This window comes from Salmo trutta, chromosome 14 (genome assembly GCF_901001165.1).
Source record: "Salmo trutta chromosome 14, fSalTru1.1, whole genome shotgun sequence".
In the NCBI taxonomy this organism is placed as follows: Eukaryota; Metazoa; Chordata; class Actinopteri; order Salmoniformes; family Salmonidae; genus Salmo; species Salmo trutta.
In genome coordinates this window covers 30815076-30840707 of record NC_042970.1, presented here as the reverse complement: position 1 = coordinate 30840707, position 25632 = coordinate 30815076, and the positions used below count along the sequence as shown (strand labels likewise).

General features: G+C 43.9%; 2 protein-coding genes across 6 annotated transcripts in view; one reads left to right on the top strand and one right to left on the bottom strand.

Annotated features, from left to right (window-relative positions):
• dstyk (dual serine/threonine and tyrosine protein kinase) overlaps positions 1-8173 on the top strand; it is a 47025-nt gene extending 38852 nt beyond the window's left edge. For both annotated transcript variants that reach the window (XM_029775269.1, XM_029775268.1), the window contains 5 exons: positions 2202-2334; positions 2439-2552; positions 7085-7199; positions 7296-7430; positions 7614-8173. In XM_029775269.1, the coding sequence (XP_029631129.1) occupies positions 2202-2334; positions 2439-2552; positions 7085-7199; positions 7296-7430; positions 7614-7801 (685 nt within the window). In that variant the 3' untranslated portion in view covers positions 7802-8173. The remainder of the gene's footprint in view (positions 1-2201; positions 2335-2438; positions 2553-7084; positions 7200-7295; positions 7431-7613) is intronic.
• Positions 8174-8640: 467 nt separating this feature from the next.
• celsr2 (cadherin, EGF LAG seven-pass G-type receptor 2) overlaps positions 8641-25632 on the bottom strand; it is an 80498-nt gene continuing 63506 nt past the window's right edge. Inside the window, exons 10-34 of one of the 4 annotated variants that reach the window (XM_029775264.1) lie at positions 25145-25324; positions 23403-23516; positions 23128-23302; positions 22854-22995; positions 22607-22727; positions 22261-22444; positions 21878-21979; positions 21634-21728; positions 19951-20160; positions 19347-19530; positions 18710-19034; positions 17546-17713; positions 17282-17405; positions 16874-17074; positions 16400-16574; positions 14543-14655; positions 14076-14158; positions 13652-13778; positions 13431-13541; positions 13089-13219; positions 12759-12847; positions 12426-12587; positions 11781-12020; positions 11428-11650; positions 8641-10694 (exon numbers count right to left, since the gene is read on the bottom strand). In XM_029775264.1, the coding sequence (XP_029631124.1) occupies positions 10667-10694; positions 11428-11650; positions 11781-12020; positions 12426-12587; positions 12759-12847; positions 13089-13219; positions 13431-13541; positions 13652-13778; positions 14076-14158; positions 14543-14655; positions 16400-16574; positions 16874-17074; positions 17282-17405; positions 17546-17713; positions 18710-19034; positions 19347-19530; positions 19951-20160; positions 21634-21728; positions 21878-21979; positions 22261-22444; positions 22607-22727; positions 22854-22995; positions 23128-23302; positions 23403-23516; positions 25145-25324 (3807 nt within the window). In that variant the 3' untranslated portion in view covers positions 8641-10666. Of the gene's footprint in view, positions 11651-11780; positions 12021-12425; positions 12588-12758; positions 12848-13088; positions 13220-13430; positions 13542-13651; positions 13779-14075; positions 14159-14542; positions 14656-16399; positions 16575-16873; positions 17075-17281; positions 17406-17545; positions 17714-18709; positions 19035-19346; positions 19531-19950; positions 20161-21633; positions 21729-21877; positions 21980-22260; positions 22445-22606; positions 22728-22853; positions 22996-23127; positions 23303-23402; positions 23517-25144; positions 25325-25632 lie in introns of all 4 variants that reach the window. The other 3 variants (XM_029775265.1, XM_029775266.1, XM_029775267.1) reach the window with 3 other exon arrangements.

Below are 25632 nucleotides of genomic sequence, written 5' to 3'. Positions count from 1 at the left end.
AGAGAAGCATGGTGGTGGCAGCATCATGCTGTGGGGATGTTTTTCAGTGGCAGGGACTGGGAAATTAGTCCGGATCAAGGGAAAGATGAATGGAGTAAAGTACCGAGAGATCCTTGATTTAAACCTGCTCAGGACCTCAAACTGGGGCGAAGGTTCACCTTCCAACAGGACAACCACCCTAAGCACACAGCCAAGACAATGCAGGAGTGGCTTTGGGACAAGTCTCTGAATGTCCTTGAGTGGCCCAGTCAGAGCTCGGACTTGAACCCGGTCGAACATCTCTGGAGAGACCTGAAAATGGCTGTGCAGCGACGCTCCCCATCCAGCTTGAGAGGATCTGCAGAGAAGAATGGGAGAAACTACCCAAATACAGGTTTGTCAAGCTTGTAGCGTCATACCCAAGAGGACTCACAGCCAAAGGTGGTTCAACAGGTACTGCTTAAAGGGTCTGAATACTTATGTAAATGTGATTTCACTTTTATTCATTTGTCAAAATTTATACAACCTGTTTTTGCTTTGTCATTATGGGGTATTGTATGTAGATTTAATCCATTTTCGAATAAGTCCCGTTTATAGCATGCGGCGGAGGGAAAGTGCACACACGCCATAATCCTAGGCTACTAAAATGTTGGTCTGGCTTTGGTTTTTAAAGCTTGACAATGAATAACCAAAAGAGAACCTGCAACAAAACACCATGCAAAGGGGAAACAACTGCACAACATTTTAGCACATCATGCAGAAATGCTGCATTTTAAGTATACAACTTAGCTACCTACCTTTTTGTTATTTGCAGTTTTTAAATACTATTTGATTAGGGTCAAAGCATACTATGCACATCTGCGAGTAGGCCTAGTAGCGAAGGCTTGACAAATAGGCCTATATTTACTTTGTTAAAATGCTATAGCAAATCACATTTTATTTGTCACATGCTTTGTAAACAAAATATGTAGACTAACAGTGAAATGCTTACCTAGGGGTCCTTTTCCAACAATGGAGAGTTGAAAAATATACAATAACAAAATAGAAAGTGACACAAGGAATAAATACACATTTAATAACAAGTAAAAATAACATGGCTATATACATAGAGTACCAGTACTGATTTGATGTGCAGGGGTAGGAGCTAATTTTTTGTGTTATAGCCTGAATGGATTAAATTGGGAGATTTGTCACTGGCCTATACACAATACCTTGTAATGCCGAAGTGGAATTACGTTTTTTGAAATTTGTACACATTAATTACAAATGGAGAAACTTAAATGTCTTGACTCTAAGTATTCAGCTCCTCCTTTGTTATGGCCAGTTTAAATCTGTTCAGGGGTAGAAATGTGCTTAACAAGTCACATAAGTTGCATGGACTCTGTGCAATACAATTTTTGAATTATTTTTGAATGACTACCTCATCTCTGTACACCACACATACAATTATCTGTAAGGTTCCTCAGTCGAGCAGTGATTTTCATACACAGACCAGGGAGGTTTTCCAATTCCTCGCCAAGAAGGGCACCTAACGGTAGATGGGTAAACAATTTAAAAGCAGACATTGAATATCCCTTTGAACATGAAGTAATTAATTACACTTTGGATGGTGAATCAATATACCCAGTCACTACAAAGATACAGGCGTCCTTCCTAACTCAGTTGCCTTAGAGGAAGGAAACCGCTCAGGGATTTCACCATGAGGCCAATGGTGACTTTAAAACAGTTAATGCAGAAAGGAAATGTGGAAATTGACCCACTAAGAGCCTATTGTGAAGAACATATGTTTTACTCAGTTTCTAAACAAAGAAAATGTAACCAATCACTATGTGGCCTCAAAACATGGTTAAAACTATAATTTTGATATCATGGTGATATCATGGATGGTTATTTCTCCAGCCTCATCCCTCAGCTTAGTACCACACTGAGGCCGGTGAGACTGCTTTGTTATTGCTGCTTTAAAGCTCACTAATGCAGGTCATGGAGAAGTAACTTCTCATGTGGCCAGATTTCAGTGTTGGAACTGGGACTGGTCGGCCCCCCTGTGGCTGTCAGAAGAATTTCATACACCATGCAGCTGGAAAGGAAAAGTTGTGGTGTGTGCTAGTGAGCACTGTAAGAAGATTAGGAAACCACATTTCCACTTACACGAGGGTAGGATGTGATAATATGAAGATTGAAGACCTTATTTCTCCTACCTTCTCTATTGTGTATGGCTGTAGGTCCCTCCCTAAACATGAGCGTCTGGTGGACCTCCACGGCTCGGTGATTGACCACACGTACGGTGGGGGCTCCAGCATTGCTGTGCTGCTCATAATGGAGAGGCTTCACAGAGACCTCTACACAGGCTTGAAGGTAACCAGCAGACTCGCATATCTACCATGTACTCTAGTATATCTCTTCTATCAAAGGTCTGCCTGATCCCATGCCTCAGTCTCACCTTTTCCTCTCACTCCCAGGCTGGTTTATCACTAAAGGAGAGACTCCGGATCGCCCTGGACGTGGTGGAAGGCATTCGCTTCCTGCATGGTCAGGGGCTTCTACACCGAGACATCAAACTAAAGAACGTTCTAGTGAGTAAGGGTTAAAGGTGCTTTCTCCAATCATGCTGAATGTGTAACACTAGTGTTAACCACATTGTCAAATCATATTTCAATTGTTTCCATTGATTTAATTTTGGACGTAGTTCTAATGTTGAACTGAGTTCAACTGTGGTCATGGCTGACTGGCCACAGTAGAAACTCTCCAGCACCACACACCAATGAATTCCTCATTATTTCAGCATTCACATTCCGGCTGTGCTGCTTGCTTGGTTATGTAAGAATAGCCCCTCCCTGTCTACACAGTATGATGTTTGATGGTGGAACGAAAGAGCTGGGTTTTAATGAATAAACAAGTTGTAGGTGTTTCGAGGCTTGGCCCCTCAGAACATGCTCCATGGCTAAATATGTGGTTGCTTCATATTGTGTGTTTTCGGTCTTTTATGTATTGCGTTCTCATCAACTCCAATTCCAATGTTAGTCTATTATAGCCTAGTTAGTTAAATATGGTGAACATTTTTGCAGTCCACATTAGAGGTCGACCGATTAATCGGAATGGCCGATTAATTAGGGCCGATTCAGTTTTTTCTAACAATCGGAAATCGGTATTTTTGGACGCCGATTTGTAAAAAAAAAAATTGTTAAATGTATTTTATTTTTTAAGACCTTTATTTAACTAGGCAAGTCAGTTAAGAACACATTCTTATTTTCAATGACGGCCTAGGAACGGTGGGTTAACTGCCTTGTTCAGGGGCAGAACGACAGATTTTTACCTTGTCAGCTCAGGGATTCAATCTTGCGGTTAACTAGTCCAACGCTCTAACCACCTGCTTTACATTGCACTCCATGATGAGCCTGCCTGTTACTCGAATGCAGTAAGAAGCCAAGGTAAGTTGCTAGCTTGCATTAAACTTATCTTATAAAAATCAAACAATCAATCATAATCACTAGTTAACTACACATGGTTGATGATATTACTAGTTCATCTAGCCTGTCCTGCGTTGCATATAATCGCTTAGGTACACGTTGCTCCAACCATAAACATCAATGCCTTTCTTAAAATCAATACACAAGTATATATTTTTAAACCTGCATATTTAGTTAATATTGCCTGCTAACATGAATTTCTTTTAACTAGGGAAAATGTGTCACTTCTCTTGCAAACAGAGTCAGGGTATATGCAGCAGTTTGGGCCGCCTGGCTCGTTGCGAACTGTGAGACTATTTCTTCCTAACAAAGACAGCCGACTTTGCCAAACGGGGGATGATTTAACAAAAGCGCATTTGCGAAAAAAGCACAATTGTTGCACGACTGTACCTAACCATGAACATCAATGCCTTTCTTAAAATCAATACACAGAAGCATATATTTTTAAACCTGCATATTTAGCTAAAAGAAATCCAGGTTAGCAGGCAATATTAACCAGGTGAAATTGTGTCATTTTGCGTTCATTGCACGCAGTCAGGGTATATGCAACAGTTTGGGCCGCCTGGCTCGTTAAGAACTAATTTGCCAGAATTTTGACATAACATTGAAGGTTGTGCAATGTAACAGGAATAACGTTTTGTTTTCGAGATGATAGTTTCCGGATTCGACCATATTAATGACCTAAGGCTCGTATTTCTGTGTGTTATGTTATAATTAAGTCTATGATTTGATAGAGCAGTCTGACTGAGCGATGGTAGGCAGCAGCAGGCTCATAAGCATTCATTCAAAACAGCACTTTCGTGCATTTTGCCAGCAGCCCTTCGCAATGCATTGCGCTGTTTATGACTTCAAGCCTATCAACTCCCAAGATGAGGCTGGTGTAACAGATGTGAAATGGCTAGCTTGTTAGCCGGGTGCGCACTAATAGCGTTTCAAACATCACTCGCTCTGAGACTTGGAGTGGTTGTTCCCCTTGCTCTGCATGGGTAACGCTGCTTCGAGGGTGGCTGTTGTCGATGTGTTCCTGGTTCGAGCCAAGGTAGGAGCGAGGAGAGGGACGGAAGCTATACTGTTACACTGGCAATACTAAAGTGCCTATAAGAACATCCAATAGTCAAAGGTATATGAAATACAAATGGTATAGAGAGAAATAGTCCTATAATAACTACAACCTAAAACTTCTTACCTGGGAATATTGAAGACTCATGTTAAAAGGAACCACCAGCTTTCATATGTTCTCATGTTCTGAGCAAGGAACTTAAACGTTAGCTTTTTTACATGGCACATATTGCACTTTTACTTTCTTCTCCAACACTTTGTTTTTGCATTATTTAAACCAAATTGAACATGTTTCATTATTTTATTGATGTATTATATTCTACAAATAAAGAAAGAAAAAAATTGGCTGATTTAATCGGTATTGGCTTTTTGGCCCTCCAATAATCGGTATCGGCGTTGAAAAATCATAATTGGTCGACCTCTAGTCCACATGCTCTAATTGCATTGCTTCAATATGGAAATACATTGTTAAACAGGCTATAGCATTCACACTGATCTAGGGGCTAGGCATACTGTAAATGGCTAGAGCATTCACATTGATCTAGGGGCTAGGCATACTGTAAATGGCTGGAGCATTCACACTGATCTAGGGGCTAGGCATACTGTAAATGGCTAGAGCATTCACATTGATCTAGGGGCTAGGCATACTGTAAATTGCAGTCTGGACAAACGTAGTCATTAAGCAAGATTACATTCACTAAGCTATTAAGGCCTGAAAAGACGGTGTATAATTCTGATAAAAACAAAACTTGTTTTAAATAGCCTGTGACTAAATACAGTTACAGGCACCATAAGTGCTCCTCGTGGGTGTATAATGCATACAAGGCAACTTAAAAGGATTTTACATTTTAGTAATTTAGCAGAGATCTTATCCAGAGCGATGTAGTTAGTGCATTCATCTTAAGATTGCTAGGTGGGACAACCACATATCAGTCTTATTAGTAAGTACATTTTTCCTCAAAGCAGTGATCAGTAAAGTCGGCTAGTGAGTTCGCGCACATCCAAACATATCACGCAAGCTGGATAAAGATCCAATATAAATAGAAAGGGGGATTGCTCACTCACCATTTTACAGCAAATGTAATGTTTTAAAAACATCATGGAACCATCTTACAGATCATATTTCCACTTCTCCAGAAATATCAGACAACATTTAATTGCATTTGAGCCATGTTCTTTAAGTTTGATCTTGTTTTATAATCAAATTAAACAAACGTCCGCTTTTTAAACCAACAACTATTTCTAAATTGGATCGGGTCAGAAGCATGATATCATGAATCTCCTTTTCCATTGCAGTGTGGTGCAACATGGTCTCGAGAGTTTCACATTATTCTGTACGTAAATCCTGGACACCATGTTTAGTATATGTTACGTTTCTTATGGTACCTATTCATTTGTGGATGTCCATCAACCAATTTGTATGATGTGTTACGAATTACAATTTGTATTACGTTACAAATTTGCTAGCTAACGTTAGCTAGGCTAGGGTTAAGTTTAGAAGTTAGGCTAAAGTGTTAGGGGAAGGGTTAGCTAAAATGTTGTCTTTGCAAAGTAGCTAAAAAGTAGTTGGAAAGTTGCTAATTAGTTTAAATGCTAAAGTTGTTTAACCTTTGGGTTGTTAGACATTTGTGTTATACTATCTGTCTTATGTACCAAACGTATCGTACTAATTTGACTGTCCCGGATTTACTATGTTACGTGTAGTCTGTGCACACGTAGGCCTACATGTCTTTACACACAACATTCGCTCGTCTATACAAAATACTCGGCTCCTGTCAATTGTGTCGTTACCTGTGTGTGAGGCAGATTATAAAACAAATCTGCTGTTGCTATAGCATTCTAGGAAGGTTTGGAGCACAGGTCTTTGGTAATTGAACGAGGTGTGCTCTTTGAAAATGGGGATGGATAGAATGCTAGAACAAGCAAAATTAATTGTGTGTTAATAGTGAAAAAGCATGAGGGCAAAAACCTATTTCAAAGCACTCTCAGTAGACCATTTAAACCCCCTTTCTTTAGAGGCTAATGGCCTGGTTAAAAATAAGCACCTGCTAAACAAGCCTTGATTAAGGGGAGGGTAGGCTAAGCTTGGTTTTTAATAAAATTAAACGGAGTGGGGGAAAATCGTTTGTTTCTAAATACGAGATTCACCGGCACAAAATGCGTATCTCTTTTCCATGGGCACTGCACGTCATGGTTGGCTAGGCTGCGCTTCCGTTCTCTAAATCAGTTTTATTATCAACTTAGTTACTGTTAAGACCTGCTTTTTGTGGGTCTAACTTCCCATTAGCGCTGAATGAAATTGTCACGTGTTAAGGACACACCTCATATGTCCACCACTCCCACCTCAGCGCAAGTGAGCTGATGTTAGACAGGTAAAATGCAAGTGCACCAGTTTTTACATGATTAAAATTGCAAACTAACGTGCCGTTTAACACTTGCGCCTCCTTAGCGCCAGCCGCATGTGCAAGACCTTAAGTGTATGCTTTGAGAAACCAATATTTATGATCCTGACATGTCACGTCTTGTACACATCTTGCCAAGTGTTCCTAATGTGTTCCGGTCCTGTGGCCCTCCCTCAGTTGGACAAGCAGAACCGGGCCAAGATCACAGACCTGGGCTTCTGTAAGCCAGAGGCCATGATGTCCGGCAGCATCGTAGGAACCCCCATCCACATGGCCCCTGAGCTCTTTACAGGTAAAATATCCTGCTACTCAGTCATAGTATTGCATCATAGACCACCTCTCATTTTAGGCTCTTTGATTTAACCACAAGTCTGACCTATTTCTTCAGGAAAGTATGATAATTCTGTGGATGTCTATGCCTTTGGAATCCTGTTCTGGTATCTCTGCACTGGCTCTGTCAAACTCCCAGAGTCCTTTGAGAAATGCTCCAGCAAGGACCAGTTGTGGAATAACGTTAAAAAAGGTAATGTAGAATTCAAGCTCGAGCAAACCCACATCTATAATACTAATTCAACTGAATATGATCAAGACTTCAGCTTGCTGTAACACTTGTCTTTTATCCAGGACTTAGTGTGTGTGTCTGGATTTCTGTTGACTGAATTGGGCTAGAGAGCTGCCAGGGCCTCATTTGTGCCCATGTTTTCAGGCGCGAGGCCCGAGAGGTTGGCCGGCTTTGATGAGGAATGCTGGCAGCTGATGGAAGCCTGCTGGAATGGAGACCCTTCCCAGAGGCCCCTGCTCGGCATCGTAGAGCCCAGCCTGCAAAGCATCATGGTACGGCTTTGTAAATGTGGCTCGCATCAGAAAAGCAGCAGCCTGGAGGACTCAAACTGACACACTCCAAGAGGACCACGACTGTTGCAAAGGATTACGGTCAAAAGAAAAGTAATTTTTGTTGTATTTATGGAAAAAGGACAGTGTGCTTCTGGAAGGCCAAAAGAGGAGATGACCAATAAAGTGACAGACAGTTTTCCTCTTCCTTTAAACGAGTTAAATATACACTATTTAAGATGAACTGAAACCGGACAAATGTGTGTTTGTATAGTACACTATGCTTTCCTCCATGCTAATTGCTGCTTGGTTATAGAATTGTTACTAGATATGAAACGTAAAAAAAATATAATTTTAGATTGTATTAATTGGTTAAGAGTATTCCTGCATCTATGCAATTCCAACTTTTTTTAATAAATGATTTTGACAAAATAATCCATTTTCGCCTAACTCTTACATGGCGTTGTCAGCATCTTCACGGAATTGTTTTAAGGTCAATTTTGATATTTGACTTGAAGTATCAAATGGGTGAAGACCGGGAACAATGCAGAGGCCCACCTTAAAGTGTAGTCTCAACTTGTGCTCTGGTCCCAGATGAGGATGATGGCTTGGGGATAAAACTTTGTTTTCAGCAATGTCAAATACAGTTTAGGTAAATGTGTCCCTCTCGCATTAGGTGGGAGCTGCAGCCCACTGAGTATTTTCACAATTCCTCCCCCTCAAAGTACACCAATTAAAAAAAAAAAAAAAAAAAATTAACATTGTGTTCAGAGGATCCCTGTGTTTTGGTTGAAGTTCAGCATTCTACTACACAGTTCAATACAATATGCTTGGGCTACATGTTCATGTGACATCCATGGAATGCTCATATTTCCCCGGAACCAAAAACAATACCACATCTGTCTGTTTTACTCATTGAATGTGTGAATTCCTTTACCAAACGCTTTCACAGAAAAATACAAGCCACATCAGTAACCTACAGGTCTTGGTTTTAAACAGTTGATTGCTTTGTGCTCCAATTATGACAAACTTTGTACAATCCAGATAATGGGAAAAAACACTGTCAAACAGTTATGCTTCAGTTGAGTAAACAAACTGATTCACTAGGAACCAGATAATGTGATGAATATGGGAGGTTGCACTCATTTGTAGGCCTGATATTCAAATGTTAACCTTTATCATAGTGTTGTAAAAAAAAACTTTTGGCAATGCAGAAATTAACCTTGACACTATCATGAATGCTTTCAGAGAGCACCAATGCAAACAGTTCTCAGGAACTAGTGTTAACATTCAATTAGTGGTAAGAACTTAACGCTGATAAGTTGTACACAGCAAAACATGTAAGAAAAATAACAGGTTGTTTTCTTTCATACACATCAAATTGTCTGAACTGCTTTTTATAAGTGGGAATGTAGAGTTTATGCAACATGATTCAATTGAAGATGAAGTATTAGTGTATTTCTTTTTACAGAACTCTCCACAGTAAAATTGGATAACATGTCAAAGAGTATTACAGCACAAGTTTGCAAATATTTCACAAAAACAATGGAATGATCTAATCTATAAAATACAAAGTCGCTGATTCAAATTAAAGCATTTCCCTTGGACAAAAACATTGAAAAATGGGAGCATTCTCAGTTTATACAAAAATTTGCTCCCAACAATTTACAAAAGTAAAGATATCAAAAGTTCTTGACACGCAGGCTCTTTTCCTCCAATGATAATGCAATAAAATGAAGGCGAAATGGTGGAGAAAGGCAGACATTCTCACCTCTAGTGTCTGTGTATGACAGCTGACTAGTCGCTGTTGCCTTTAAACATCCTTCAGTAGTGAGAGAAACTGTTTAGAGTGCTTCCATTACGGGGCGTGGCCCCATGGCCTCACTGTTCTCCAGCCACACTTCAACAGGAGTCCTTTCCTCCAGTGCAGAGCACAGTGTAGTGGTTTGGGTGGAGCTGTTCATCCCTCTGTAGAGACCTGTTCAGTCTAAAGACATTTTGTACTGACTCTTCCTGTCCACCAGCTCAGGCTGGCAGCTTCCTGAGACTGGAGTGGAGAAATGAGTTGTCTCTACAGCAAAACTCAAACTGACCTCAGCCCTCAGAATAACTAAATCCTTGAACAAAACAACTACAGGTGACCCTTTCTGAGATTACAAACTAGTTAAGCTTCTTGAGGAAATTCCCTGAACTTTTAAAATCTTACAGCCAAAGGAGGACTTCATTGTTCTTAATCTCCGGAGTTTGAAACATAAAAACAACCACAATAAACAAAAAAACTGAATCAGCTCCAGTTGACTACCAGCACATCTGGCCGGGTAGAGTAAATTATTTTAAAAAGTGCATCGCTTCAAGTATGTAAACAAACAATGATTTAAAAAGAGAGAGAGACTCATTCCATCAGTGCGCTCGAGCCTGGGCCCTTGCAGAGACTCCTGAGGTTTTGGCACTCTCACACACATTCATGCATGCGCGCGCACACACATTCTCACACATGCAGACAAAAAAATTGGGGAAGAAGAGAGGGTACTCCATGGATCTCCAGGTGAGGACAGTCCAACGCTCTGTGTCTCAGACATCAGCTCCTGTTACTCAGAGAAAAGTAAGCATGGCGATGAGGGCCGAGGCTCTATGACCTGCAAAGACACACCCCCCCCCCCTGTCAGCCGGCTCATATGGAGGGGTTGCGGTGGCTGCTGGGAAAACAGGGTGGGTGGATGGGGGACAAACGTTACACAACACGGGGAAAACAGAAGGAACAGAAAACAATGAATGAGAATGATTCACCCACACATGTACGTACACACAGTGTGAGAGGTGATAACCAAATTATATGGGATTATTATTTTGGATATAAGGGGTGAAGGATACTGAATGATCGATCAATAAGAAGACAATGATCCTGATTTCAAATGAGGATCAAGTGCTTCAGTGAATAAAATTAAAGAATAGGAATCTATGTTTTTTGGAGGGAGAGAGAGAGAGAGAGAGAACAGAGATTGATGGTTAGTAAGCTACAATACTCTGCACTGTAGACAGTGGTCATAATAAAATGATTTTGCTTCTATTAAAGACACTTGTATCTAGCAGTTTATATAATGGTTCCAAACAGTGTGTATTAACTCATCAAAAGTAGCTTTTACCAAGTCCCTCTGTTTATGGAACTAACAGTATTTTGAAAACACAGTATTTTGTTCCCAACATGATAAAATCACCTGATCATGGGAGTTGCTTGACATCTTACCACATTGGCGTCTGAGCTCATTGATGAGAATGTGACCGGTACTCTATGTAATCGGACTTTTAACAAGCTAGCATGCTAAAATCAACACTACATAGGCAAAGAAGAACAGGGGACAGACTACACACAATGGTGACGGGGGCACGACACACACTGAAGACAGCAGCAAGACACATTCAGTGGGACATCATTTCTTTCACATCAAACTGGTAGACTGGTGTGCAGAAAATATGACATGCAGTATACAACACAAAGCAACATTTCAATACATAAGTACTAAGAAATATCTTAACTTTATCTAAGAGCTGTTGCTTTGGATTCTATGACATTGTGATGTACTGCATGTGTTGCTGTGTTTGTGATCTGCACTGGCTTGTGTTCAGACAGAGCGGTGTATTCTGTTTGGACGTGGGTCATGTTTGGTGCTCTGTGTTGTGATGACACTCACTCTGATCCTGATGAGTCACCGTCCACTGTCCCCGCCTTGATGCTCATGGCGACACCATTCAGCTGATCTGGTAAGCTGGGCTTGGCCCCGCCCCCTCGGCTCTCACTGGAAGAGGAGCCCTGGGAGGAGGCGTGGCCAAGAGCATTCTCTGACAGCTCGTTATGGATGCGGTTGATACCATTTCTCTCCGCAATGGGGGAGAGCTGCTTCTTCTTCAGGATTCCTGCATTTGAAAAGACACATCCTATCCTAAACATTTCTGAAGTTCTGGAAATCCCACCTCTACAACGATATAGAGTGGAACTAACATGTGGAATGTTGCAGCAGTGTTGATGTTTGGGTTTGTTGCTGACCTTTCTGTGGGTGTGCGTTGAGGTTGGGCAGACTGGGCAGCAGCATCACGTGGTCCTTCCCATAGCCCTCTGCCTTGTCCCCTGGCCTGTCGTCTGGCATGCCTCGGTGGTCCCGTGTCTGGCCCAGTTCAGGGTTGCCCAGAGACTCTACCTTTAGCCTTTCTGCTCCCCCCAGGCCCTCACTGTTGCTAGCTGTCGTCACAAACTCCCCTGGCCAGTACAGCTTACTCAGGTTGTTATCTGACGAACACCCAGACAACTTTAAGACTACATCTTAAATGCTTGATGCATTACATCGTGGTGTAAACTGTTGTTTTACAGGACCAGAATCAGGTAATTCAGGTGTTATTTATACATGTTTAAGTAAGATTCATAACATTCATGTTCTGCTCAGAAGTGGATTCATTTAAACCCAGACAACTGTGTACAGTGTAGGTGTATTCTATTGAAGATTTGTCTGGTCTGTGTGTGATGTTTGGGTGTGGTGTACTGTTTAAGCAGAAGTGTGTGAGCGGTATTATCAAGTGTTACTGCATGGAGCTGTGTTCACATACCACCTGCGTGTGGTCTACTGAGAGTGAGGTATTATAGGTGTGGGGTCGTATAGAGTTGGTGACTCGGTGTATTATAGATGCGAGGTCATACCCTGAGGGTGTGGTCTCTTGGACACATTGGATGCCATGCTTTCCCAGCATTCATCTGGTGGGTAGGGCCCCTCCTCCTCGCTGTCAGAGGAGTGTGTGGAGGCGTACGATCCGCTCTGGTCATCCTCCAAAGACAGGTCACTGTCCGAGTCCGAGTCGTGATCTGTTGTTGCACACACACAAGTTAAGATGATGACCAATGAGTGTTGTAGAGAAATACATACATTGACCATATGAAATAAATACTCTGTATGCCTCTCTGTGTTTGAGCTATGCACCAAAGCTGCTAAAGGCAGTCACAGTGATCCTAATGACATTAAAATGGGAGACCTACCATCTAAATGCTCTTTAGTTTCATGGAAGAGTGAGCCGTGCTCGTTCAGAGCGATGTGTACTTGGCTATTATTCAGGCCACCATCATCCCTGAAAAACACAACAGGACTTGTAACAGGACAAACAAAGCCCTGGTCTCCTCAATATAAGTTAGTATGTGGCTTTGAAAGGGGTGTTCTATCTGTATTACAGTACATAACAATGACCATCATAAAACCCACACATTTTCAATTAACCTGGAAATAAAACTTTTTCTACTACACAATGATGCAGTAGGGCCTAAACAGCATGTGTCAATGGGGCCTGTTGTGTCCCTCTGTGCTTACCGTACCTGAGGACAAAGGGGACATAGCTCTGCTGGCTCTTGCCACTCTGCAGGGTGTCGTTCAGAGAGACACTGGAGTCTCCAAACGGCAGGTGGTACAGTCTGCCATCCATGTAGCTGGTGTTACAGTTATACGACTGGAGGAGGAGGAGAGGAAGAAAATAGGAGAGGTATAAGTTAGTAGGTAGTAAGTCATATCAAATTCTGTTTTATTTGTTTGGTGCTTTAGTTAATGTCCTTAGTAATATAAGTCCAAGCATAAAGGCCACGATGGAGGCCTACAGCTGTGCATGTCTGTACTAGGCCTTGGATGACTGGTGACGTCCCTATACAGTACGAGAGATTTACCGAGGGCTTGGACTTGATCATGTGATCCGGGCGTTTGCGGCTGCAGCAGTAGCGCATGGCGTTCCTCGCCTCCTTGTTGAACACAATGCGGAAGAAGAAGATGAAGGGACCCTGGAATAGACAGACCAAATAATGTCAATGGAGCAAAGATACTGACAGTCAAACCAGTGACTAATAGTCTTTAAATCCTGGTTTAAGTGAAACAAAAGAACAGTGTTTACTTGAAGACAGTTGAATCCAGCAAACAAGTAGTGGAAGATGATCATGTCACTGTTGACTGAGAGTATAGCTAACAGACATGTGACAGTGACCAGGAGGAGAACCCCACATGACGTCCTCAGCCCGGAGCTAGACACAGACAGACAGAAAGACACACGTAAGATGAGAACATCACAAAAGTTACATTAGGATAAGTGAGTTTTCAGAGGATATAGAAATATGTTTTTCACTTTTATGCAATCCATCATGAGCCAACAACCACAGTTTAGTGAATTGGCAGCTTCACTCTCCATTCAATGACACAATGCACTCTCTTGTGGTCTCTAAAGTGCTGTAGTCATGTACTTTTGGGGTACAACAGCATGCCTGTGTTAATGACAGAATTTGTGTTGTTTTTATTCAGGCAGCGGCGGGCAGGACACTCACATAGGGGGGTCTTTCTTTTCAAAGCTGTGGTGTCTCATGGAGCAGGATGCTCTGGAGGCCAGGATATACAGGAAGATGTTCATCTGGAAAACACAAAATACAATTCAACTATGTATTACTGTATAACATAAATGCATACTATTATACAACTCTAGTATATACAGTACCAGTCAAAAGTTAAGACACCTAGTCATTCCAGAGTTTTTCTTTATTTTTACAATTTTCTACATTGTAGAATAATAGTGAAGACATCAAAATTATGAAATGACACATATGGAATCATGTAGTAACCAAAAAAAAGTAGCCACCCTTTGCCTTGATGACAGCTTTGCATTATTCTACAATGTAGAAAATAGTAAAACATTACTTAAAAAACTTGAATGAGTAGGTGTGTACAAACTTGACTGGTACTGTAAATATCATACAATACACTGTATTAGAGATCTGATGAGGTGGAGTGTACTCACAGACACCACCATGGCGATGGGCCCTGCCAAGCTCCAGATCAGAGTGTCGTACACGGACAGCCAGCAGAAGTCTGGGTTCCCATAACCCTCTGGGTCCAGTCCGACCGCCAGGCCTGGACAACACAACCACCAAATACACCAGTAACTAACAAATAACTACAGTAAGGCTTTCAACTGTTCTAATTGGATACATGAGTTGGCATTGTGTGTCTGTGTGTTTGTGTATGCAAGCGTGTGTCTGTGTGTGGTTAGTGTGTGCATCAGTGTGTGTCAAGTTTTTATTGTCACGTGCACTAGTACAGTGGAATGCCTTTCTTGCTTGCTCTTTCCCAACAATGCAGAATTAATATAATTATATATATTTTTTAAGTCAAGTTAATCAAAAACAAGAAACTGAAATAAGAACACGAGAAAGTAAGTAACTTATATACAGGATCAGTTCCAGAGTCAGTGCCAATGCCATATTCACAATGTGCAGGGATACAGGAGTGGTAGGGTTAGATATGTATAGGGGTAAGGTGACAGGGATACTGGAGTGGTAGGGTTAAATATGTATAGGGGTAAGGTGACAGGGATACTGGAGTGGTAGGGTTAGATATGTATAGGGGTAAGGTGACAGGGATACTGGAGTGGTAGGGTTAGATATGTATAGGGGTAAGGTGACAGGGATACTGGAGTGATGGAGGTAGATATGTATAGGGGTAAGGTGACAGGGATACTGGAGTGGTAGGGTTAGATATGTATAGGGGTAAGGTGACAGGGATACTGGAGTGGTAGGGTTAGATATGTATAGGGGTAAGGTGACAGGGATACTGGAGTGGTAGGGTTAGATATGTATAGGGGTAAGGTGACAGGGATACTGGAGTGGTAGGGGTAGATATGTATAGGGGTAAGGTGACAGGGATACTGGAGTGGTAGGGTTAGAGATGTATAGGGGTAAGGTGACAGGGATACTGGAGTGGTAGGGTTAGATATGTAGAGGGGTAAGGTGACAGGGATACTGGAGTGGTAGGGTTAGATATGTATAGGGGTAAGGTGACAGGGATACTGGAGTGGTAGGGTTAGATATGTATAGGGGTAAGGTGACAGGGATACTGGAGTGGTAGGGTTAGATATGTATAGGGGTAAGGTGACAGGGATACTGGAGTGGTAGGGTTAGATATGTATTGGGGTAAGGTGACTTGGCATCAGGATATATGATAAACAGAGTAACAGCAGAGGATATGATTGTACGCGAGTGTGTGTGCGTGTGTGTAGAGTCAGTATGAATGTTTATGCATGTGATGTGTGTGTGAGAAAAGTGTGTGTGTGTGTGTTGGAGTGTCAGTGTGAGGGAGTGTGTAGAATGTGCATAGAGTGAGTGTGTGATTGTGTATAGAAAAGAAAGTTAAAATAGACGGGTCAATGCAGATAGTTTGTGTAGCTATTTAGCAGTCTTATGGCTTGGGAATAGAAGCTGTCAGACTTGATAGACCGGTATCGCTTGTAGTGCGGAAGCAGAGAGAACAGTTTATGGCTTGGGTGGCTGGAGTCCAACAGGTCCTGGATGGCAGGGAGCTCAGCCCCAGTGATGTACTGGGCTGTACGCACTACCCTCTATAACGCCATGTGATGGAGGGCGGTGCACTTGCCATACAAAGCAGTGATGCAGCCAGTCAAGATGCTCTTCATAGTGTAGCTGGAGAACTTTGAGGATTTGAGGGCCCATGCCAAATCTTTTCAACACCCTGGGAGGGAAGAGTCGTTGTCACGCCTGTTTGCATGTGGCCACCTGGGGTCGGTCCATCAGTGTGTGTGTGTGTGTGTGTGTGTGTGTGTGTGTGTGTGTGTGTGTAAGGATGTGTGTATTGTTCAGACCTGTGATGAAGGCGGGCACGCCCCAGCCGATCATGTAGTAAAATCGCATGGGTCCGTAGTTGATGTCTCGTATTTCGCTCAGCATGCGGTAGACGTGCAGGCCCTCCAGGAAGAGCCAGGAGAAGGTGCACAGGTAGAAAAAATGCAGCAGGATGGCGATAATTGTGCACACAAACTACAGACACGGGGGGAGAGAGAGAGCGCAAGGGGGAGAGAGAGCGAGGGGGAGAGAGAGCGAGAGTGAAAGGAAGGAAGGGAAATTATTATACTCTATATTACAGGCCTCAAAGTGGGCAGAATGCTTTGATGATTTTTCCTTTGTTTTTAATCAGATTCAATCAGACACCTATTCCAAACAGAGGAGAGGGAAGGTAGGATATTGAAAGTGGTGTACTGAACCGAGTTAGAGAGCGACAGGAGGTAAAATACAGTATTAAAAGGTAGACAGAAAATAACTTTGTTCCAGTAGTTTACCGGGTTGTCTGCCAGGTTAATGCCCAGGATAAAGATGAGTTCGGAGATGAAGAGGGCGGTGGCTCCATTGTTGATGATGCTGGTCTTGTTGCAGTGCATGTCCCGCAGGCAGAGGAGGAAGAGCGTGGTGAGGAAGAGGAAGCCCAGGGTCACGCTCACCGTGCTCCATGTCACCAGCTTCACCGGAAGGATCTCACCGTTCTGAGAAGGAAGAGAGGAAGAGGAGGGTGGAGGAAAAGTTTAGTTTAAGAAGAGCTTTGTTTGGTCATTATAGTGAACAAGACCACTATAGGGTGTGGTCTGAGGTGTATTGAGGTTTCTGAGTGAGGTTTATAAAGTCAAGTCTAGACTCGTACAGCATATGGTGTAGTTCTGTCTAGTGTTGTGTAGTGGTGTGGCCTCGCTCACCTCTCTCCTAGAGATGTCCATGAGAACAGCGAAGCTGGTCATGTGGTAACACTGGCAGCTGATGTGAGTGCTGTTCCTGAACACCACCTCACAGCCTTTGGCTGACCAGCCTCCGTTCCCCGCTCTGACAAACAAAAACAACAGTCAAACAATGCGATGACAGATTATTTGGTTTCAACCTAATCCTTTATATAACTTTTAAGTCTTTGTTTTTACAGCTCAAAGTTCAAATAGCTAGTGTGTATGTGTGTGTGTAAAACTCACAGTATGGAGTGGTTCCAGAAGACACAGATGGGTTTGGAGCGCTCCTCGGTGGTGACCATGCGGAACTGCACCGTGATAGGTTTGTCCAGCATGTGCTGCAGCAGCTCCTCGTTGTCATGGACCGTGATGCTGACCACCGGGGAGTTGATGACCGGACGCTTAGGCACTCTGGTGGACATCACACAAAACCACTAATTAATTCTTCAACAGGAACCTTGTTGCTGCTCTTCCTCCTCCTCATCAATAATTTTTTCCAATTCTAAATTGGCCCCTAACCCCTACACCAGGGCTGCCCAACCCTCTTCCTGGAGATCTACCGTCCTGTGGGTTTTCAGTCCAACCCTCTTCCTGGAGATCTACCGTCCTGTGGGTTTTCAGTCCAACCCTCTTCCTGGAGATCTACCGTCCTGTGGGTTTTCAGTCCAACCCTCTTCCTGGAGATCTACCGTCCTGTGGGTTTTCAGTCCAACCCTCTTCCTGGAGATCTACCGTCCTGTGGGTTTTCAATCCAACCCTAGTTTAACACACCTGATTCTACTAATTAGCTGCTCAACAAGACCTTAACTAGCTGAATCAGATATGCTAAACTAGGGTTGGACTGAAAACCTACAGGACATTAGATCTCCAGGAAGAAGGTTGGGCAGCCCTGCCCTGCACCCTCCACACTTCACTGGTGGCCGGCGGTATGGATCTGGACCCAAAAGGGGTCAATTACGTATCGCGAGTACCGACTACTATATTCTTTATGAACTCGGTCAGGCTTCGACCACTGGGATCATATAAACACACAGACACGTAAAAATGTGTTGAATTGCAAGAAATTAGCTTAAAAACTGCAACATTTTCTCTCCAGCAAACAAGGGGGGTGTGAACAGTTTGGGGTTGGCATGGACTGTTTGTTACTACGACAATAAAATTTCAATCTGATCCTTTGTCACGTAGGCAATTTGTGTGACCAGACCTTATCAAATAGTACCTGCGTACCCTTTCCTTAGACCTTTGTGTAGAGCTCAAAGGATCAGCAATATGGCAGAAATACCACCAGGGAAATGTAGACCCATGAACATATTACTAGTATGTATCCAATTAAATCTATGTGAAGTATCTAGAGGTAGGAGGCAAGGGGTCAATATGGAATCAGGTCCCTGTCTCCCTCTATCTCACCTCAGACTCCTCTTATCAGGGTCGTAGCTTGCAGGGAGCAACGAGGCCAGGCTGTGGAAGATGATCACGCTAGCGATGGCCTCCTGCTCGGGGTCGTCAGGACCTCGATGTCGCTTCTTCCTGTTGGACGTGTGGTTTCTCACAGAGGATTCTGGGAAGGTGTCCAGGTGGCGGTGGCCCTTGGTCTCCATGGGCGGCTTGAAGACGGAGTCGGGGAGGGTGACGGCAGTCTCCTGATCCTGAGGCCTCAGCCCTCTCAGAGACTGGTAGCGAGGGAGCTTGGCTCCGGCAAAGTTCATCTTCTGGAGGCGATCTATTGAGATGACTGTGGAGAACACCCAACACAGATTGGGTAGGTTAGACGTCAGACAAACCACTAGAAAGAGATAGATGGCTAGATGTTCAGTTTGTGAATCCTGCAACTTATGGAATAATATTCCAACTGATAAAAAGAACAGTCTACATCAGGGTTCTCCAACCCTGTTCCTGGAGAGCTACCCAGCTGTAACTAACCTGATTCAGCTTGTCAACCAGCTCTCCAGGAACAGGGTTGGAGAGCCCTGGTCTACATAAAATTGTGTATTTCTGTCCGACATAACGTCTATACCTAGTGTAAACCAAAGTAGGCCACACTCACCTATGTGTGGTGTGACAATGGTGAAGGGGCTGAGGTAAGTCTTCCTCATGTTCTGTGCAAGGGTGTTGGCGTACTCCTCATACTGGCGCAGTAGGGCCGCCGTGCCCCCCTCCGTCTGCTGGATCAGCTCCCAGTGTGGCCGTGTGCCCGGGGACAGGATGGCACTGCCCACCTGCACCAGGTTCTGATGTGGGGAGGAAGGCAGGGGGTCAGAGAGACAGACTGGCATAGGGTGGTGGAGGCAAATGTGTTGTGTTCAGTTACCTACAGAGTTTATCTGAGATGCATGTTGTATTGTGTCATGTGCAGAGGAGGCTGGTGGGAGGAGCTATATGAGGACGGGCTCATTGTAATGGCTGGAATGGAATTCATGGAATGGATTCAAATATTTGGTTTCCATATGTTTGATGTGGTTGATATCGTTCCAATTACAATGAGCATGTCCTCTTATAGCTCCTCTCACCAGCCTCCTCTGGTCATGTGGTATTATGCTGTATTAACTGTGTTGCGCTGCCAGGTGTTGCCTTATGCTGCACTACATGGTGGTGTGTTACACTCTGCAATAGTGTGTTGTGCTGCGTAGTGTTGTGTGTTGTTGTGTTACCTCAGTGAAGTGGACGTCCTGGGTGGCGGTCAGGCTGAAGCCCTGCTGGTGGCTCTCGTACTGCAGTAGGCTCTGGGTGAGGCGGTAGGCCACCTTTACGTCACTGCCGTAGTACTCCACCGTGTGCAGCGTGGCGTTGGCCAACATGGCTGCCATCTGCTGGACCCGCCCAGAGTCCAGGAGAGACACGTTACGGGAAAGCTTTTCCGACTGGACCAGGGAGAGAGAGAACAGTCTTACAGCACCATTTTATATATTGTATTTAGTAAGTTGTGTATATGCAGGGCTCCCTTGTAAAAGTGACCTTCCCTGTAGCTCAGTTGGTAGAGCATGGTGTTTGCAACACCAGGGTTGTGGGTTCGATTCCCACGGGGAGCCAGCACAGGGGGAAAAAAAAAAAAAAAAAAAAAAAAAATGTATGAAATTGTATGAAATGTATGCATTCACTACTGTAAGTCGCTCTGGGTAAGAGCATCTGCTAAATGACTAAAATGTAAATGTATGTAAATGTCTCAATGGTGACTAAAATAAATGTAGAACAAAAAGACCTAACTCTACTATATTACAGCAATAAAATCAGTTCATCGTTCAACTTAATAGCATAAGTCATTGAAGTGAATGGACCCATATAAATGTGAGCTGTATGAGAAGTAAATGAGTCTAGCTCTAGTGGAGCTGTATGAGGGGTAAATGAGTCTAGCTCTAGTGGAGCTGTATGAGGGGTAAATGAGTCTAGCTCTAGTGGAGCTGTATGAGGGGTAACTGAGTCTAGCTCTAGTGGAGCTGTATGAGGGGTAAATGAGTCTAGCTCTAGTGGAGCTGTATGAGGGGTAAATGAGTCAAGCTCTAGTGGAGCTGTATGAGGGGTAAATGAGTCAAGCTCTAGTGGAGCTGTATGAGGGGTAAATGAGTCAAGCTCTAGTGGAGCTGTATGAGGGGTAAATGAGTCAAGCTCTAGTGGAGCTGTATGAGGGGTAAATGAGTCTAGCTCTAGTGGAGCTGTATGAGGGGTAAATGAGTCTAGCTCTAGTGGAGCTGTATGAGGGGTAAATGAGTCTAGCTCTAGTGGAGCTGTATGAGGGGTAAATGAGTCTAGCTCTAGTGGAGCTGTATGAGGGGTAAATGAGTCTAGCTCTAGTGGAGCTGTATGAGGGGTAAATGAGTCTAGCTCTAGTGGAGCTGTATGAGGGGTAAATGAGTCAAGCTGTGTGGGGGGGGTAAATGAGTCTAGCTCTAGTGGAGCTGTATGAGGGGTAAATGAGTCAAGCTCTAGTGGAGCTGTATGAGGGGTAAATGAGTCAAGCTCTAGTGGAGCTGTATGAGGGGTAAATGAGTCAAGCTCTAGTGGAGCTGTATGAGGGGTAATGAGTCTAGCTCTAGTGGAGCTGTATGAGGGGTAAATGAGTCTAGCTCTAGTGGAGCTGTATGAGGGGTAAATGAGTCTAGCTCTAGTGGAGCTGTATGAGGGGTAAATGAGTCTAGCTCTAGTGGAGCTGTATGAGGGGTAAATGAGTCTAGCTCTAGTGGAGCTGTATGAGGGGTAAATGAGTCTAGCTCTAGTGGAGCTGTATGAGGGGTAAATGAGTCTAGCTCTAGTGGAGCTGTATGAGGGGTAAATGAGTCTAGCTCTAGTGGAGCTGTATGAGGGGTAAATGAGTCAAGCTCTAGTGGAGCTGTACAGACCAGGGTCTTGAGTTTGGTGAAGGTGACAGAGGTACAGTTGAAGAGGTTGGGGGGCAGCCATCCTTTGTGTTCGTCACAGTGGCGAATAGCTGTGCCTGAGAGAGAAAGAGAGAAGGGGGAAATCTGCATGAGGCAGACAAAAGGAGAGGAACATGCTGGAAGGACCCGAGGCAAGTTTAAGTACATAGTATAGTATATTCCATTATAGTATGGTAATTAGCTAAACTGCTGAGATTCATCGTACCGATAGATCCCTTGGGACAGGGGACTGCTGCAGGGAGACCAAACTTAGTCCTGGGCCACCAGATCCCTGCCTCTATTGCCTGGGGACAACTGTCATAGATCACTGAGAGAGAAAGAGAGGGAGAGAAAGCGAGAGAGAGGAAAAGGGAGAGGGAGGGAGAAAGAGGGAGAGCAGGAAAGCTGATAAAATTAATTGTCCAGGTGTAACTGTACACATGACATAGAATTTGCTTGGCACAAAAACACTTTTTAAAAAGGCCTTGTAATCACATTCATTTACGTAAATCAGTGAACTCAATGAATCTGACTGGACTACAGATACATTTCTGAAGCAGGTGACATTTGGTAATTCTTTACTGTCATGTGACGTATGGTAATGCTGACCTTCGCAGCCGTTGGGCGACACCTCAGCGAAGGGGTTGTCACAGTGGTCACACTGGCGCCCGATGACCCCTGGCTTACACTGGCACTGCCCGCTCTCCCTCTCACACGCCCGTGAGAAGGAGCCCACTGGGTAACACTCACACAGCAGACACGCCTCGCTGCCCTCTGGACGGTAGTGGTTATCCTGAGAGCAGGGAGAGAGGGATAGAGAGAGAGATCGAGGGGGAGGGAGAAGAAAAGGAAGGGAGGAAGTAAAAAATAATACCAGCCCACAGTGCAGTTTCACCCATCGCCCCTGTCCACTTCAAACATCCTGACATTGAGACTCGGTAGTCAGCTGGCTCACCTTGCAGCGGCACTCCCCGCTGGTCTTGTTGCAGTCGGCATCGAAGCCCTTATCTGTCTGACATTCACAGGGACCACAGGTCTTATGTCCCCACCAACCCCTGGGACACGGCAGGTCAGTCCTGAGGAGGGCCACACATAGTCAGAAACACAACAGATACATTCTTATAGTGTTCTTTATAGTGATATGAACCAGTGAAAACACTGATATGATCTGTGTATAGCAAAGACAAAGATGTTTTACTAACTTCTTCTCGCAATACTGGCCAAAGTAGTTGCTGGGACAGTCACAGGTGTAGCCGCGGGAGGAGCTAACCTTCCTGGTGCAAGCTGATTGGTGCTCGCAGGGGTTTAGCGCACATACGTCTGTGCAGTTATCGCCATAGTAACCTGGCAGGTAAACAACACAATAGGAATTCATAAGTTGTGTCTGGGAAGGATCAACGTAAGACTATATGGTCGTGTAATATGGTTGTAAAAGCTAATGAGGAAGATAACGCTGATGATGGTTGGCAGACTGACCGGTGAGACAGGTGCAGGAGTGGCTGTCCCAGTCATCACTGCAGTAGCTGTTAGAGGGGCAGGTGTTAGAGACACAGGGGTCTGATACGCTGCAGCCCTGCTCCATGTTCACCCTCCTGGGCTGAGACATGCTGAGAGACACCGAGCTGGAAGAGGTCTCCCCCACACGCAGACCCTGAGGAACACACATACCAGGGAGAACGCACTCAGACACACGGACAGACAACACAGTATGTGTGTGTCGTCTGTGTGTGCGTGACAAGAGGTTAACGAACCTGCACACAGCCGCGGAAGCCATGCTGTATTTTCCCATCAGCCCCAGTGATGCCCCCGACACTCAGAGTCTTGACCTTCGCCCCCTTCAGTTTAGTATCCACCTCCATGCTGGCCTGGATTGGTAGATCAGATCACAAACAGATACAGTTTTTCTTTATTTTTACTATTGTCTACATTGTAGAATAATAGTGAAGACATCAAAACTATGAAATAACACATATGGAATCATGTAGTAACCAAAAAAAGTGTTAAACAAATAAAAACATTTTATATTTGAGATTCTTCAAAGTAGCCACCCTTTGCCTTGATGACAGCTCTGCACACTCTTGGCATTCTCTCAACCAGCGTCATGAGGTAGTCACCTGGAATGCATTTCAATTAACAGGTGTGCCTTGTTAAAAGTTAATTTGTGGAATTTCTTTCCTTCTTAATGTGTTTGAGCCAATCAGTTGTGTTGTGACAAGGTAGGGGTGGTATACAGAAGATAAACCTATTTGGGAGAAGACAAAATCCATATTATGGCAAGAACAGCAAAGAGAAACGACAGTCCATCATTACTTTAAGACATGAAGGTCAGTCAATCTGGAAAATGTCATGAACTTTGAAAGTTTCTACAAGTGCAGTCACAAAAACCATCAAGCGCAATGATGAAACTGGCTCTCATGAGGACCACCACAGGAAAGGAAGACCCAGAGTTACCTCTGCTGCAGAGGATAAGTTCATTAGAGTTACCAGCCTCAGAAATCAGCAATTAACTACACCTCAGATTGCAGCCCCAAATAAATGAGTTCAAGTAACAGACATCTCAGCATCAACTGTTCAGAGGAGACTGCGTGTATCAGGCCTGCATGTTCAAATTGCTGCAAAGAAACCAGTACTAAAGGACACCAATATGAAGAAGAGACTTGCTTGGGTCAAGAAACACAAGCAATGGACATTAGACCGGTGGAAATCTGTTCTTTGGTCTGATGAGTCCAAATTTGAGATTTTTGGTTCCAACTGCCGTGTCTTTGTGAGACGCAGAGTAGGTGAATGGATAATCTCTGCATGTGTGGTTCCCACCATGAAGCATGGAGGAGGTGGTGTAATGGTGTGGGGGTGCTTTGCTGGTGACACTGTCAACGATTTATTTAGAATTCAAGGCACACTTAACCAGCATGGCTACCACAACATTCTGCAGCGATACGCCATCCCATCTGGTTTGCACTTAGTGGGACTATCATTTGTTTTTCAACAGGACAATGACCCTAAACACACCTCCAGGCTGTGTAAGGCCTATCTGACCAAGGAGAGTGATGGAGTACTGCATCAGATGACCTGACCTCTACAATCACCCAACCTCAACCCAATTGAGATGGTTTGGGATGAGTTGAACCGCAGAGTGAAGGAAAAGCAGCCAACAAATGCTCAGAATATGTGGGAACTCCTTCAAAGCTATTGGAAAAGCATTCCTCATGAAGCTGGTTGAGAGAATGTCAAGAGTGTACAAAGCTGTCAACAAGGCAAAGGCTGACTACTTTGAAGAATCTAAAATCTAAAATATATTTTTTGCTTACTACATGATTCAATGTATTATTTAATCGTTTTGATGTCTTCACTATTATTCTACAATGAAGAAAATAATAAAAATAAAGCTAAACCCTTGAATGAGTAGGTGTGTCCAAACTTTTGACTGGTACTGTACCTATTTAAATGTAATTAAAATTCCAAACCTACAGTCTGTCTTCCAACAGTGTCTCACCGTGTAGAGGCCATGGTCAAAGGAGAGCACAGCCTTGTGGCGGGGCTCGCCGCCCGGGATATCTTTCAGCTCCATCTGCACATGGTGCCAGTCTCCGTCATTCACTGTCACCTCCTCTACCTGGGACAGGGTGGAGTCCTCGCCCCTCTGCAGGCCCATCACCACACTGCCACCGCGCAGCTAGGGGAGGGAGAGAGAGAGAGAGAGGGGGTCGGGAGAGGATAGGATAGAGAGATATGTGGGAGAGGATGGGATGGAATGAGAGAGGTGGGGCAAAGGATGGGAGAGAGAGGGGGACGTGAAGAGAGGTGAGGGAGGGCAGGAGAGGGAGAAAGACCTTTAGCATGCACACATCACATGCTCACAGACAGAGAGCTTTTCTTCTCATCATCCATATCAGATCATCTATGGTAATACAGTAGCTAAGAAAATAGCCCTGTTTTTTTTTTTTTAAATGTACCAACTTTAAAATAGTTGTTGGACTGTTA